This window comes from Odontesthes bonariensis, chromosome 1, assembly GCF_027942865.1.
Source record: "Odontesthes bonariensis isolate fOdoBon6 chromosome 1, fOdoBon6.hap1, whole genome shotgun sequence".
NCBI classification, from domain to species: Eukaryota; Metazoa; Chordata; class Actinopteri; order Atheriniformes; family Atherinopsidae; genus Odontesthes; species Odontesthes bonariensis.
Window position 1 is genome coordinate 1,612,146 of NC_134506.1, and position 14,704 is coordinate 1,626,849.

Consider the following 14,704-nt stretch of genomic DNA (forward strand, 5'->3'; position numbering starts at 1 on the left):
TGAATTTATTCTGTGCACAAGATTTATACTGGTCCTTATTTTTGTATAGGCCAGGTTTCGATGGCGAGCTAAGAACTGTCTGCTCTAAGGCAAGAAGGCTGAAGCTCCACTCTGCTCGGCCCGGACTTCGAGCTGAACTGCGCCTGCTCTGGTCGGGCCGGTAGGAGGCTCATTTGCAGCCGCCCTTTTCCCTTTTTCCTCCATCCCTCCACAACTCGCTGTTCGCGGATACGTCACAGGAACATTGAACATTGAACATTTTGCATTGTGTTTTCTCAAGACTGAGACAACATATCTATTCAACCTTCCGCGTTGTCGATCGATTCTTAAACTATTCCACTTTAAATATCACTATTGCGTTGTTTCTGTTTTCTTCTTATGAATGGCCATTCTCTTTATAAATATTGTTTATAAATCCTAAAATATATGGTACCAGCAAAAAAACAAACCCAACTGTGTTCTGTTTCACTCTGCTCCTAGAGCCGAGTTACTAGTTTCTGATTCTAGCCCATGAACCTACAAATTGCACATTTAGCTAGTACATCCAATTAATTAACTAACCTCCATAACAAATATTGGTTACATAACTTGGCGAGCTAGCCAGGAGTGGAGTACGAACAGAATTTTTTTTGGTAAATGGTAAAAATTTGTAAAAAATGGACATATTCGAGAAATCGGCATTAAAATTCCCAATGCAGTTATAATACATGATGCGACAAAAACCGAAACAGATGAAGAAGTAGTTGAATTTTTAAAAGGTTACGGGTTAATTTCAAAAGTTGAATTTATTGATCAGCCCGGATCTGTTTTCCATCGTTCAATTGTTGTGGAATACAGTTCTGGTGCTCTGTTGGTATCTTTGCGTCCAAATTTGCCCTATACATACGTGTACAATTATGAAAAAGTCACATGTGAAATTTTAGAGCTGTCGACAGTCTGTGCGGATGAGGTCGGAAAGGTACAAACTGAAAATTACTTGTCTGAATTACAGAAGGTTGCGAAAAATAACTGGACAAGATTTTGCCATCGTTTTGAATGGGGTGATGTCTCTGCTTGGTCGGACAGTCACTAAGCTCCAGCCCATTGCAGCGGACGTCAAGGTTCTAGACGAGGATTGTGAAGATAATTTAAATTTTGCTGCTACCTCTTGTCCAGTGGAACCTGCAGTTTCAGCCCAGCAGAGAGGGAGACCTCCAACGATCCAGCCCGATCACACAGCAAAACCCGCCTCAAGAACATCTTTGCCAGCCATGATCCACGGTGACCTCCACCCTCCGGAAGTGCAACGCTACGTGGTCGCACTTATTGTCAAGAATGAGGATGGTGCTATGAACTTGTCAGCCCAGCGTATTAGAGCCTTCTCTGGAAGATCGCCTCGACCTCAAAATGAGTCAGACTATGACACCTCGCTTATATTGAAAGATCCTGCAGTGTCACGCAAGATCTTCGATAGCTTGTTACCACCCGCGGCTGATTTGGTCAAATACCTAAGACTGGACACATCTCCGATTATGTACCTCCAAACACTCAACTCAGTGTATGACACAGTCCAGGATGGCGATGAGTTATACGCCAAATTTATGGACACATTCCAAGATTCTGGAGAGAAGCCGTCCAACTACTTGCAACGCCTTCAGGTGGTGCTGAATCAGGCTGTCAAGAGAGGCGGAGTTGCAGCTAAAGACTTTGACAGACAGCTTCTGACCCAATTTTGCCGTGGCTGTTGGGATAACGCTCTAATTGCAGAACTACAACTGAAACAACGGAAGCAAAACCCTCCATCGTTTGCTGAACTCTTGCTCCTACTGCGAACTGAGGAGGATCAGGACACAGCCAAAGCTATTCACATGAAGCAACATCTCAAGACATAACCCAGATCACTCCCACTGTTCCATCCCAGTTACCTAAAGGCTTGGTCGGATCCCGTTGTACGGCCAACATTAAAATTGCTGGAGAAGAATTCACCTGTCTATTGGACACAGGATCGCAAGTCACTACGATCCCCGTCTCGATCTATAACCAGCTTTTCTCAGACCAGACTGTGAAGCCTTTGTGTGATTTACTGCATGTGGAGGGAGCAGCAGGACAAGCAGTCCCTTACCTTGGATATGTGGAGATGGTGGTCACTTTCCCAAGCGAGTTCCTGGGAGCAGATTTTTTCTGAGTGATCTATACTTATTCTTTTATGTTTTATAAAAACTGCTACCATTACTAAACAACATTAGTTGTTTGTACTACTTAGCTGAACGATTCATTGCACTAATCAGGTTGAGCAGAGATAACTTGGTATATTTAGTTTCATAAGAAAGGGGAGGGGCTAATTCAAACGCCAGCCTGGTCACGTGACAAGACCACCTTCTTGTAACGGCAGGTCTACTGGGCTCTACACTGTCGGGAAGACCACAGGCATCGGCAGCAGACGATACCCTGACCGGGAAGCAGCCTTACTCCAAGTGGAATAGTTAGTAGGAAATAATTTGCTGATGCAGGTTGTTTTTTCTGTCTAATGTTAATGTTTGAACCTGAGCATGGTGTTATTCTCAGAACGGTTTAGGCCCAAAATACATCTGTGATGTTATGACATATGTTCAGAGAATATAAAGCCAGCAGAGCTCTTAGATCCAAGGACTCAGGTCAGCTGGTCCAGTCCAGAGTCCAGACTAAACATGGAGAAGCAGCATTTAGCTGTTATGCTGCAAATAAGTGGAACAAACTGCCAGTGGAGATTAAACTTTCACCAAATGGAGACATTTTTAAATCCAGGTTAAAAACATTTCTTTTCTCATGTGTCAATCCATGAAATCTGCACGCTATCTTTGAACGTATTTAGACTGTTGCTTGTTTTTAATCATTTTAATAATTTTATTTCTTTCTTTTTATATTCTTCTTTTTATCTTTAATGCTTCTTCGACTCCCTGCTGCAATGCTTTTATTTTATGTAAAGCACTTTGAATTGTTTTGTACATGAAATGTGCTGTACAAATAAATTGACTTGGCTTAATACACTTACTGCTAACACAAGCTAATGTCCATTCAAAATAGTGTCAGCTGAATGTTAAAGTTAGCTTCTTGTCTGAGGACGGCTCACATACCGGCAAGTTTGCGCGAATATCATTTATATTTCCGTCATTTTAAGCTAAATTCAGACTGAATCCGAAAGCACCGCTAGAAAAGTGGTTCAACCGCTGTGGGTTTGCCACTCTTTTTCCCCTCAGACTCACTCTCACACACACGCTTGTTTAGATGCCGCATGATTTGAAATGATCTTTTTCAGTTAATCATTTTAGGTTGAATGGGTTGATGTTGACCTGATGAAGTTTTTAATAACAAGATTGGCTGTGTTTTTTGATAAAATGCATTGGAGCAATGGTGCTTCTGTTTTCCATCCAATTTAATTGAAAAAATGTTTTATACAATATTTAAAAAAAAATCAAAAGCTAATTAAACTAATGGAAAATACAGTAATTGTAATAAATGATGAGTAGCAATAAAAAATATAGCTAGTGATAGCTAGTTTTATCTTATAATTTTGAGTGCACACTAATACTGAATATAAATACTAAAATGAAGGTTCCATGTACTGTTCAATCTGTACATGCTCCATTAGGCCAGCTAATACGCAGCTATAATGTGTCCTACCACAACTATGCAGATGACACTCAGATCTACGTGTCACTGACAGCAGGAGAACACGGGCCTGTAGATACATTGTGTCACCGCATGGAACACATCAGTGTGTGGATGCAAAACAGTTTCCTCCAGCTAAACTCAGACAAAACTGAAATCACTGTCTGTGGCCCACAGAAACAAAGAGAAAGTGTTATCAGTCACCTTGAGACTCTCTCTCTAAAACCTAATAATCAGGTTAGAAATCTCGGGGTAATATTGGACTCAGACCTGAACTTTAACAGCCACATTAAATCAGTAACATCAGCAGCTTTTTACCATCTAAAAAACATTGCCAGAATCAAAGGAATAGTGTCTAAACCAGACTTAGAAAGACTGATCCATGCGTTTGTCTCCAGCAGGTTAGACTGCTGTAACGGCCTGCTCACTGGGCTCTAAACGGGCTGTAAGACAGCTGCAGTACATCCAGAACGCTGCTGCTTGAGTCCTGACTAGAACCAGGAAATACGACCATATTAGTCCAGTGCTCAGGTCTCTGCACTGGCTTCCTGTCGCTCAGAGAATAGACTTTAAAACAGCTCTGCTCGTGTACAAGTCTCTTCATGGTCAAGCGCCAAAGTACATCTCTGACATGTTAGAGCCATATGAACCAACTCGGGCTCTGAGATCCTCAGGGAGGGGTCTCCTGCCTGAGGGAGGGGTCTCCTGCTGGGGCCCAGAGTCAGGACTAAACAAGGTGAGGCTGCGTTTCAGTTTTATGCTCCTAACATCTGGAACAGTCTTCCAGAAGATGTGAGACAGGCCTCAACTCTGACAATGTTTAAATCCAGGCTGGTTTTTTATTTTTTATTTCTTTGTAATGATTTTATTGCCTTCTTGTGATTTTATGTAGCTGTGAAGCACTTTGAATTACCTTGTGTACGAATTGTGCTCTATAAATAAAATTGCCTTGCCTTGCCTTAATACAACTCGAGATATTTGTTTCAGCTTGAGTAAAATAAAGTGGAATAGGGCCACAGCTTTCCATGCGATTTGCGAGTAAAGTCAACTAATTCGGTGAAAGACTGTATGTTGTTTTGTAAGTGCTCTAGGAATAAACTTATATGGTATGGTATGGTAAGAAATTACATTGGGAAAAAATGTTAATATAGGCCAACTCACAGATGTCAACTGACATCTACAACTGGTCAAGAATCTGGAAGTCCACCCACAGACAGAATTAGTTAAGAATAGATGTTTCATTAATTCATAATCTGAATGGCCAAGTATTGCGAGAATTAGATGACGCATTGCATTGAAAAAATAAAACATGCCAAATGAGCCATTTGACCCAGAATTATATTAAAACTTGTGCCATCGTCATAGCAAACTAAACTTTGTCTTTGTCATAAACTTCGTTTATGTCCCTCATTCAATTAATATTTGTACTTTTGTATTTACAAAGGCCATCCTATTCTAATTATTTTCTATTGCAGATAGGTTACACTTCCATTCTTTGCCTAAATCTAAATTTCTCTGAAGATTCTAAAAGTATTCACTTAACAGTGGAGTAGTAGTCTCGACTTAACAAAATGTCAAAAGAAATGTTCAGTTGCTAGTGTCTCCAGGTTAAAACTAACTAAACATGTTTTTATTATTCTAGGGACTTCCAATGACCCCCTTGTATACCCATTGCTAACATTAAATTACAACAGAGCACCTGAGCTACTTCTAAGTATTACTCGTTGGTTATCATTTTTATTTTTAATCATCATTATGCTTATTACAAAACGCCAAGAGGAAGCAGGAATTTCTCTCTCGGTCTTGTTTGAGTGAGAGACCTGACAGTATACACCAGCCTGTATCACAGTTATAACAACGCAGGTGGGACTAATAAAAACTACGAGGCACCATCTAACTGCTCCTCTCCGCTAAGCAGCTTGTAGTCTTCTCCCTTTGCGCAATTGATTCATTTCTCTTCTCTTCCAGTTTGAGGGTCACGGCCGAGTGCTCCAATTACCACTGGTACCAATGTTGCTTTCACAACATCTTTTCAACTTCCTCCTTCAGCCCTTGGTATTTCTGGAGCTTCTATTATTCCTTCCTTTTGATATTGCAGTCACTTGGAATTGCTACATCTATCACTACTGGAGTCCCACAACCATTAAGGCAACCATGATGAGGCCACAAGGAGGTCAATCTACTATAGACTATATAGTGGGTACTACTATAGTATAATTACCTGGCCAAAGAGTTGATAGAAGCCACCGATATCAGGACAAAAACGCTACTCAAAATGCATGGGGGGTTTCACCCCAGGTCCAGCATCCTGAAACTGTACACTAAGTGGGTAAGCTGGGGGCTAGTGAGCATTAGAACCACTATCCAAAACAATACAACAAAAATCCAATTGAAAGATGGCCCCCAATGATGACCTGCTATGTGAGTGCCTCAGGCATCTGAAACCCAGTGAAAAAGAGAAGAAAGAAGAGGAACCATTATGGCAGGATAATCCCCTGCATGATATGTATGACAGACAGATTGAAGATGAAGTTCCATAGGCTTCAAAGTGCTCAATAATAGTCAATGCATTTATTGTGCATGAGTAAGGACCACTAATTGAGGACTTTCAGCTTGAAAACAGGCAAAAGTTGTGTACCTTATTGCCATCTTCTGGCTTTTTGGTAGAATACCTCCAAAACTTCAAAGGTAAGCAATATAATTTTCTTTCACTTTGACCATGTTTTTTGGTGCTGGGTGTGCCACTGAGTGACTCAGTACATTTCTAATTGCAATTTGACTCATATAGATGATAGAAACAAAAATCATGTTTCTTCTTTTAAAAAAAGAAAAGTGATGCCTTAGTTAGGTAGTCACCCTGTGATCCATATGTCTAGCTGTGAACATGGAACCTCATTAAGAGGACAGAATACTGGATTTTTTTTATGTTTCATATACTCTCAATTGTAAGATGCTGCACAGAACACCATAAAAAGCCACCAAGTGGAAACAGAGTCATAATGTGCTATGAAATCATTCAGTTTTCCCCTCTCATTTCCTCTCAATCACCTTTTTCTTGTGTCTATATGTGGATTATTTCTACACGAGTTATTGTAAATGTCTTGTGGATTCTTTTACAGCCATTTTCTCACATTTCAGCCAGTCGGACAGTCCTGTTTAAAAGTCCTGATCCAGCCCTCATTTCTCTCTGTTTCTTTCCAAACAGCCAGACTTTCCTGTAACCTTTAAAGTGTTCCTGATCAATAGTTCTCCAGCTTTCTAAAGGTCTTTCAAAGTTTTTCTTTGGACATTTTCTGCTTTTTCACAAATTTCTAGTCCAGTCCTTGTACCTGACCATTGTCAGAGGTATGTGTTTTTTCTTTTAAGCCACTAAACCCTAGAACACTAACATACATTTTTGTAACACCACACTAATGTTATGTGCATTTTACCCAATATAATATAAACATATGATATATACTTATCATCAAAATATATTAAAACACAACAATACATGGCAAATTACAGTACTCTTCTTTAATTTCCATCGATTCAACCCCTCATAAAACAAAAAAATTTCTCAGCGGGAACCTATAAAAAGGCTCTAAAATTTGTGAAAAATTAGGGAACTTTTAATGAGATTCATAAATATATATATATATATAATGCAACTGGTAACTTGTATTTCGGTCCACCCATTCTTGGGACATGTGGATCGTATGGGGGAAAGTCATCCAACGTTAGTGTTCTAGAGTTTACACTGACCAAAGAATCCTTCAAGTATAAAAAAGGCACCTAACTCAAGGGATGAACGGGTGATTTTCTTCTCTACTTTGTTCTAAAAACAAAATTATTTTAATAAAATTCTTTAATATTTTTTTGGTATGTTTTACAAAGCCAGAATGTTCAGCTATTAAATAAAACAGTTTTGTGTTATATCTGTATTTTTTTTTACTAAATAAAAAAGCTGAATGAGCATAACTCAAGTGGGATGATTCCAACAATTGTGATTATCTTCATTATCTTTAAATGGATTGATCTGGAGATCTGCTGCTTGATTTATATAACATCACATATTATCAGCAAGTCAAAAAATTTTTAGATAGATTTACCAAACCGCCACAGGTGCTCAGTGAAGCCAAAGAGTCCGTATGGTTGATGATGAAGCCGGAGTAAAAGCAAAGCTGGTTTGTTGATAAGTGGTTGACAACTACTCTTTGGTCTTTGAGCCTCTCCTCCACAACAAAGTCACTTGCGAGAATTGAATGGTCCTGTGTTAGATTTAGATACAGGTTGTTTCCAAAGGCAGGCAGGGATACAATGATGTTTTGTGGCTCAGGATGAACTTCTCTCTGGGCATCCATGGACCATTGACCATGGTGCTTTAGGGTGTGGACAGTATGAACGGACAGGTGAGCCTTTTGCCTGGACAGCAGCTGGGGAACCACTTCATCTGTCTCCAATTCAGCCAGGACTGTGGGTAAAGACAGATTCAATCAAAGACATTTACATTTGGTCATGATTAGACACTTTTAATTAAAGCAATAGAAACAACTATAGCCAAAATAGCCAGCTATCCTAATTCAGTGAACTTACTAATTGTCTACTTTGGTACTCCACGATTCTTAAAGTTACACTCAACTTTCCAGTAAGCTTTTATGTAAGATTTTTTATAAGATTTTTAAATTGGTTCTAAATCTGATGTTTTTTTTTTGTTTGTTTGTTTTGTTCATTTGGACCACTTGTAGGCAGTTTAATGATGTATTGCTAAAACATATGAAAACTGAATTACAATAATCAAGCCTGAAAGAAACATTTCCAAAAATTTTAACCTCCAGCTCAGATGGAAAACAACTGGCCAAAGTATCACCCCATCCTGACTGAAAGCAAGCAAAACTGACGCGATACGACGACAAAATTTCGCGGGGGTGTTCTGATATGCAGCGTGACAATTTTGTCGGGAGTGATTCTGTTGGTTCAGAAAGTACTCACTTGAAACACAGAGTTCTCTGGCGATCAACACCCATGCGGCCTTCCTTCGGTTCAGATCTTTGTGGTACGGGTGTTTGGGGTCAGAAACCATTGGGTGCTGTTCCAGGCTAAAGATCAGCTTCTCCTCATCCATTATTCCCTGAGTGATGCTGACCTGTTGCTAACTAGCTTGTCAACAGGAAGCAGCATGTTCATTTCAACCAATAAGAAGTGTTTAGAGGTGGGACGCCGCCACAAAATGTTGTCCAAATAGAGACATAGCGTGGGCGATTTTTTTTTAAGTGGTCGGCGTCATTGCTGGACGGAGCAACATCACTCAAGGCATGTCAGGACAGGCTAATTGAAAAGTATGCATTCTAAATCACCTTTTATCAATTGCTCGCTCACTCGCGTTCAGTCAGGATGAGGTGTTAGGCAACATTTCTGAGATGATAAAAAAGCAGAACAGAACAAACAATGCTGACATGCTGATCCAGGCTCAAAGCCAGACCCATCTGGATTTCCAGATTATGCACTGCAGGTTTGGTCGCAGAGGATAAAAACAAGGAATCTCTTAATATCAGGTGAGACATGCTCAGAAACTGAAATAAACACTTTAGTTTTTCTGTGTTCCACTGCAGAAAATTGTTAGCCATCCATGCTTTGATACAAATCAACAAGTATAGACATTTATGACACATTTTGAGGCTTAAAAGACGTGTCCACATAACAGTAATAGGACACATCTTAGAAGTTTTAATAAGATGTCCCAGTGGTACAAAATAATAAAGGGCCTGCAACAGAGCCCTGAGGTTCCCAATATGATAGATACTGTACAGATTACATGTTCCCCAACAGTAACTGAATACGTTCTGTCAGATAATTAAGAAGCAAATCAGGGTAAGGCTGTCCCAGAAACATCTTATGGGAACCAGACTGAAATTCGTTCATAATTTTATGCTCTTCTAAGATGAGTATAAAATGGTTAGCAAGCACTTTTTCCAAGATGTTGGACATGAAAGGCAACTTGGATATGGTTAGATAATTCTGAAGGAGAGAGTGAAAAGGATTTGATTTTTTTTTTTAAGTTGCTGAACAGCTGCATGTTTGGGATATGAAGGGACAAGGCCAGATGCTAAAGAATGATTAAAGATGGGCCAATCAAATTGATTACATTTTTAAGTAGACGTGTGGGTAAGTCTGTTGTCTTTGAGGATTTTTTTCATGCCACTAAATCATTTTGTCAGCTGCTGCTGAGAGACAGTGGAGAAATTCTCCAAGATTGGAAAAAAAAAGGAGGATACATTGAGGGAATAATATTATTACAAATGTCAGCTGTTTTCCTTACAAAAAAAGACTAAGAAAGTAATTTTATTCAAAGAATGAGGAAACAGGGACAGCAAGTAGAGGAGAAAACACAATGTTACTAATTGTGTCAAATAGTGCTTTAGGATTGTTTCAGCTGCTTGATGCAAGATATGCAAAATATGTAACTGTAGCCTTCTTAACCACATTATTCAAGTCTGTTAAAAAATATTTTAAATAATCATGACAAACCTGCATATAGATAGATTCCCTAGTCGCTTCATTTTGTTACATGTAGTCACAAAATATCACATCTCTTCATATAATCACCACCTTAACACTCTGGGGTCTAATGCCCACCGGTGGGCATTTTTGACACATCTCCAAAAACACATCTGTAACTCTGTGAGTTTTTGTCATTCAAACATATAAGTGACACCATTAAAAACCTTGAAACTTCTAGTTTTCAAATATATATATATATATATATTAAAATAAATTATATAGCTGGCCCTTTTTAAAGAGAGTGAACAGAAATCTTTGGATTTTCTGTACTCTCAGACTGCAGCAGCTTCCTCGGCCACACCTATCACTATTCACATGTAAAGTACCAGGTGATTGATTGGCTATTCACAGGTGAGAACACGCCCCATTCAGCCAGCATTTGGGGGAAGGCAGCAATGTCCTGCCAGTGACAGACAATTATCACATGGAGAGTGACAGGGGGGCGGGGGGGAATCAGGGGTGTTACACACCCATCTTATTAGTATTCAACTCTCAGAGACACTGCCTGGAGTTACAATTACTTTTTTACAGTTTGTGTGAAAACAAAAAAACATTTCTGACTGCACTTTTTACTGTTATGCAGCCAACACTTTTGTTTACAAGGTTCAACCTTCAAAAGTCTTGGCTAGATATATTTATAGTGTGTTTTCTTGCACTGTTTGAAGACCTCTAAAACTTGTTTTTTTGTACAGTTGTGTTTACCCTCAATTTAAATAAAACTTGTTTGTATTACATTCACTTCACTCTCATATTGTTTTTTGTTAGGCTTTTCAGAATACAACCATATGTGTCACTTTTGCATTGATGTTTACAGTTAGTTGAAATACTTGAAAATGTCAAGGTGGTGACAACTGCCTCAAAGTTTCTGAAAAGGCCTTAGACCCCAGAGGGTTTACGTGATGAAGGTTTGAGTATACCGATGAGCCTTAATAGCCTTGGCTCCTGGGGGTCAGCCCAAAGAAGCAACAGGATGCCACTTCCACGTGGACCCACAACTCACAGAGAGGACATTCAAGGTCGGGTGCATTGTGAGCAGGGAAACAGGTAAAGGTCACAAACTGGCTTTTGGAATGTGGAATGTCACCTTGCTGGCGGGGAAAGAGCCAGAGCTGGTGTGTGAGGTGCAGCGGTACCAACTAGACATACTGTAGTTGGGGACACCTCTGAACACAGCTTGGGTTCTGGAACCAAACTCCTATAGGGTGGCTGGAAAGGGGTTGCCCATGAGGAGAGGCGATGGTTGGGTGTGGGTGTTACTCACAACCCCTCGCCTGAGCGCCTCAGTGTTGGAGTTCTCCTTGGTGAGTGAGAGGGTTGTCTCACTGTGGCTTCAAGTCGCAGGAGGGAAGGTTCTGGCTGTTGTTTGTGCGCATGCAATAAACAGAAGCTCAGATTACCCAGCCTTCTTTGAGTCTCTGTCTGACCTGGGGATTCTATTGTTCCTCTAGTTGACTTTAATGCCTATGTGGGTAATAACGTAGTGACCTGGCTGGATGTGATTAGGAGAATGGTCTCCCTGATCTGAACCTAAGTGGACTTCTGTGCCAGTCATGGATTGTCCATCTATGACACTAGATGGTTTATCATAATTGTACGTGGTACTGTGCCACCTTAGGCCAAAGATTGATAATCTACTTTATAGTCATGTCATTAGACTTGCGGCCGTATGTCTTGGATGCTAAGATTAAAAGAGGGCACAGCTTTCAACCGATCCCCCCAGGTGTTGAGTTGGATCTGTTGGCGGGGAATGAGTATTGAGATTTAACCATAAATGTCAAGCAGAGGTCCCTGTCCATAGAGATATTGAACTCACATCTCAAGAGGAATTTTCTCATGTACACAGGGAGGTTGGGGACATGAAATCAGAATGGACCATGTTCAGGACCTCAACTGTAGATGCAGCTTCCAAAAGCTGTGGCCTAAAGGTTGTCGTTGCAATAACTGGAGGACCTGCTGGTGGAGGCCAGAACTGAGAGAAGCCATCAAGCTGAATAAGGAGGCCTTACGGGCTTGGTTGTCTCATGGGTCACCTGAAACAGCTGACAGGTACCAAGTGACTAAAAGAGATGTAACGTTGGTGGTTCCTGAAGTCAAAACTCAGGTGTGGCAGGAATTTGGCAAGGCCATGCAGAAGTACCTCCCAAGTTATGCTTGGCCTGGTTGGAGAATTGCTGACCCAAACTTAGGATATTCTCAGGCAGTGGAAGGAGCACTTTAATGATCTCCTCAATCTGGCTAGCATGTCCTCCATTAAGAAGGCAGAATCTGAGGACTTGGGGGAAGAAGTCACCAGGGTGGTTAAACATGGTGACATGGTGGGGCTGTTGTGGCAAACACGCCTCTTCATTATCACATGGAAGTCAAGGACAACGCCTGTGGGGTGTTCCCATGTTTTTTTTAAGAAAGGGGAGTGTGTTCCAACTACAGGAAGATCACACTTCTCAGCCTCCCTGGTAAAGTTTACTCCAGGGTGTTGGAGAAGAGGCACCGACTGACTGTTGGACCTCGAATTCAGGAGGAGCAGTGTGGTTTTCACACAGGTAGTAGAACAGTGGGCGAGATCTTTACCCTCACAGAGTTACTGAGGGGGTAATTGGAGTTCCAGTTTGCATGTGTTTTATGGACTTGGAGAAGGCTTACAACCATGTCCCCATCCATTCTGTGGATGCGTGCTGCGGGAGTATGGGGTACCAGAGTCGCTTTTGCAAGCTATTTGTTCTCTGTATAAGAAAAGCAAAAAGCAAAGCAAGAGCTGTGTCTACATTCTTGGCACAAAGTCTAACTCATTTACGGTGCGTGTTTGACTTTGTCAAGGTTGCCCCTACCCCCTTTTCGTGAAGAGAATTTCAAGACATAGTTGGGGAGAGAAGGGCATCTGGTTTGGTAACCTCAGGGTCTCATTCTGCTGTTTGCAGATTATGTGGTTCCGTTGGCTTCTTCAAGCCAAGACCTTCAGTGTACACTTGAGCAGTTTGCAGTTTGTGAAGTGGTCGAGATGAAAGTACGAGTCCATGGTTCTCAATTGGAAAAAGGTGGAGCGCTCCCTACAGGTCAGGAGTCCCTGCCTCAGGCGGAGAAGTCCAAGTATGTCGGTATCTTGCTCGTTAGTGATGGAAAGTTCAAGCGAGAGATAGACAGATGGGATCTATCAGCAGTAGAGAGGGCGCTGTGCCTATCCATTGTGAGGAAGAGGGAACTGAGCCGAAAGGCAAAGCTTTCAATTTACTGTTCCATCATTGTTCCAACCCTCATCTATGGTCACGAGATCTGAGTTGAGACCAACAGAATGAGGTTGTGGATACAAGCTGCTGAAATGGATTTCCTTTTGAAGATAGGCTGAAACTACAGTTGCTGTTTCACCTCGCATTCACGTAAGAAACCATCTCTGTTGCCTGTGTAGTACACTTTGTGCACTGTAGTCCACAAAGGGGCAGATTTACAATATGTAAGCAGAAGCGCTCTGATAAAACGTTTTTGAATCAAATCAAAAATCAAATCAAATTTATTTGTATAGCACATTTCATGTACAAACAGTTCAAAGTGCTTTACATAAAATAAAAGCATTGCAGCAGGGAGTGGAAGAAGCATTAAAAATACATAAAATAATATAAAGAGAAACAAATAAAATCATTTAAATGAATTTAAAATCAGGCAACAGTCTAGATAAGTTAAAAGATATTTCATGCATAGACACATGAGAAAAGAAATGTTTTTAACCTGGATTTAAAAATGTCTCCATTTGGTGAAAGTTTAATCTCCACTGGCAGTTTGTTCCACTTATTTGCAGCATAACAGCTAAATGCTGCTTCTCCATGTTTAGTCTGGACTCTGGACTGGACCAGCTGACCTGAGTCCTTGGATCTAAGAGCTCTGCTGGGTTTATATTCTCTGAACATTTCACTGATGTATTTTGGGCCTAAACCATTCTGGGATTTGTAAACCATCAGCAGGCTTTTAAAATCTATTCTGTGACTGACTGGAAGCCAGTGTAAAGATTTTAAAACTGGTGTGATGTGTTCAGATCTCTTAGTCCGGGTTAAAACTCTAGCAGCAGCGTTCTGGATGAGCTGCAGATGTTTAATGCTCTTTTTGGGAAGTCCAGTTAAAAGAGCATTACAGTAATCGAGTCTACTGGAGATGAATGCATGGATGAGTTTCTCCTGGTCTTTTTGGGAGAGGAAACCTTTAATTCTGTTTATATTTCTGAGGTGGTAAAAAGCTGCCTTGGTGACAGCTTTGATGTGGCTGCTGAAAGTCAGATCTGAGTCTATCAACACTCCGAGGTTACGAACTTGGTCAGTGATTATAAGGTCCCGAGTCTCAAGATATGTACCAACGCTGACCCTCTTCTCTTTGCTACCAAACAGAATGATCTCAGTTTTGTCTTCATTTAATTGTAGAAAATTCTCTCTCATCCAGGTGTTTACTTCCTCCAGACACTGACACAGAACATCAGCTGGGCTGCAGTCGTCCGGTGACAGAGACACATAAAGTTGTGTATCGTCTGCATAACTGTGATAATTGATGTTAAAATTCT

General features: G+C 40.6%; 1 protein-coding gene across 2 annotated transcripts in view; it reads right to left on the reverse strand.

Annotated features, from left to right (window-relative positions):
* Positions 1–14,704, reverse strand: part of adamts17 (ADAM metallopeptidase with thrombospondin type 1 motif, 17) — a 224,415-nt gene that overhangs the window by 181,004 nt on the left and 28,707 nt on the right. Inside the window, exon 2 of one of the 2 annotated variants that reach the window (XM_075458750.1) lies at positions 7,719–8,080. In XM_075458750.1, coding sequence (XP_075314865.1) covers positions 7,719–8,080 — 362 coding nt within the window. Of the gene's footprint in view, positions 1–7,718; positions 8,081–14,704 lie in introns of those variants that run through there. The other variant, XM_075459484.1, reaches the window with a different exon arrangement.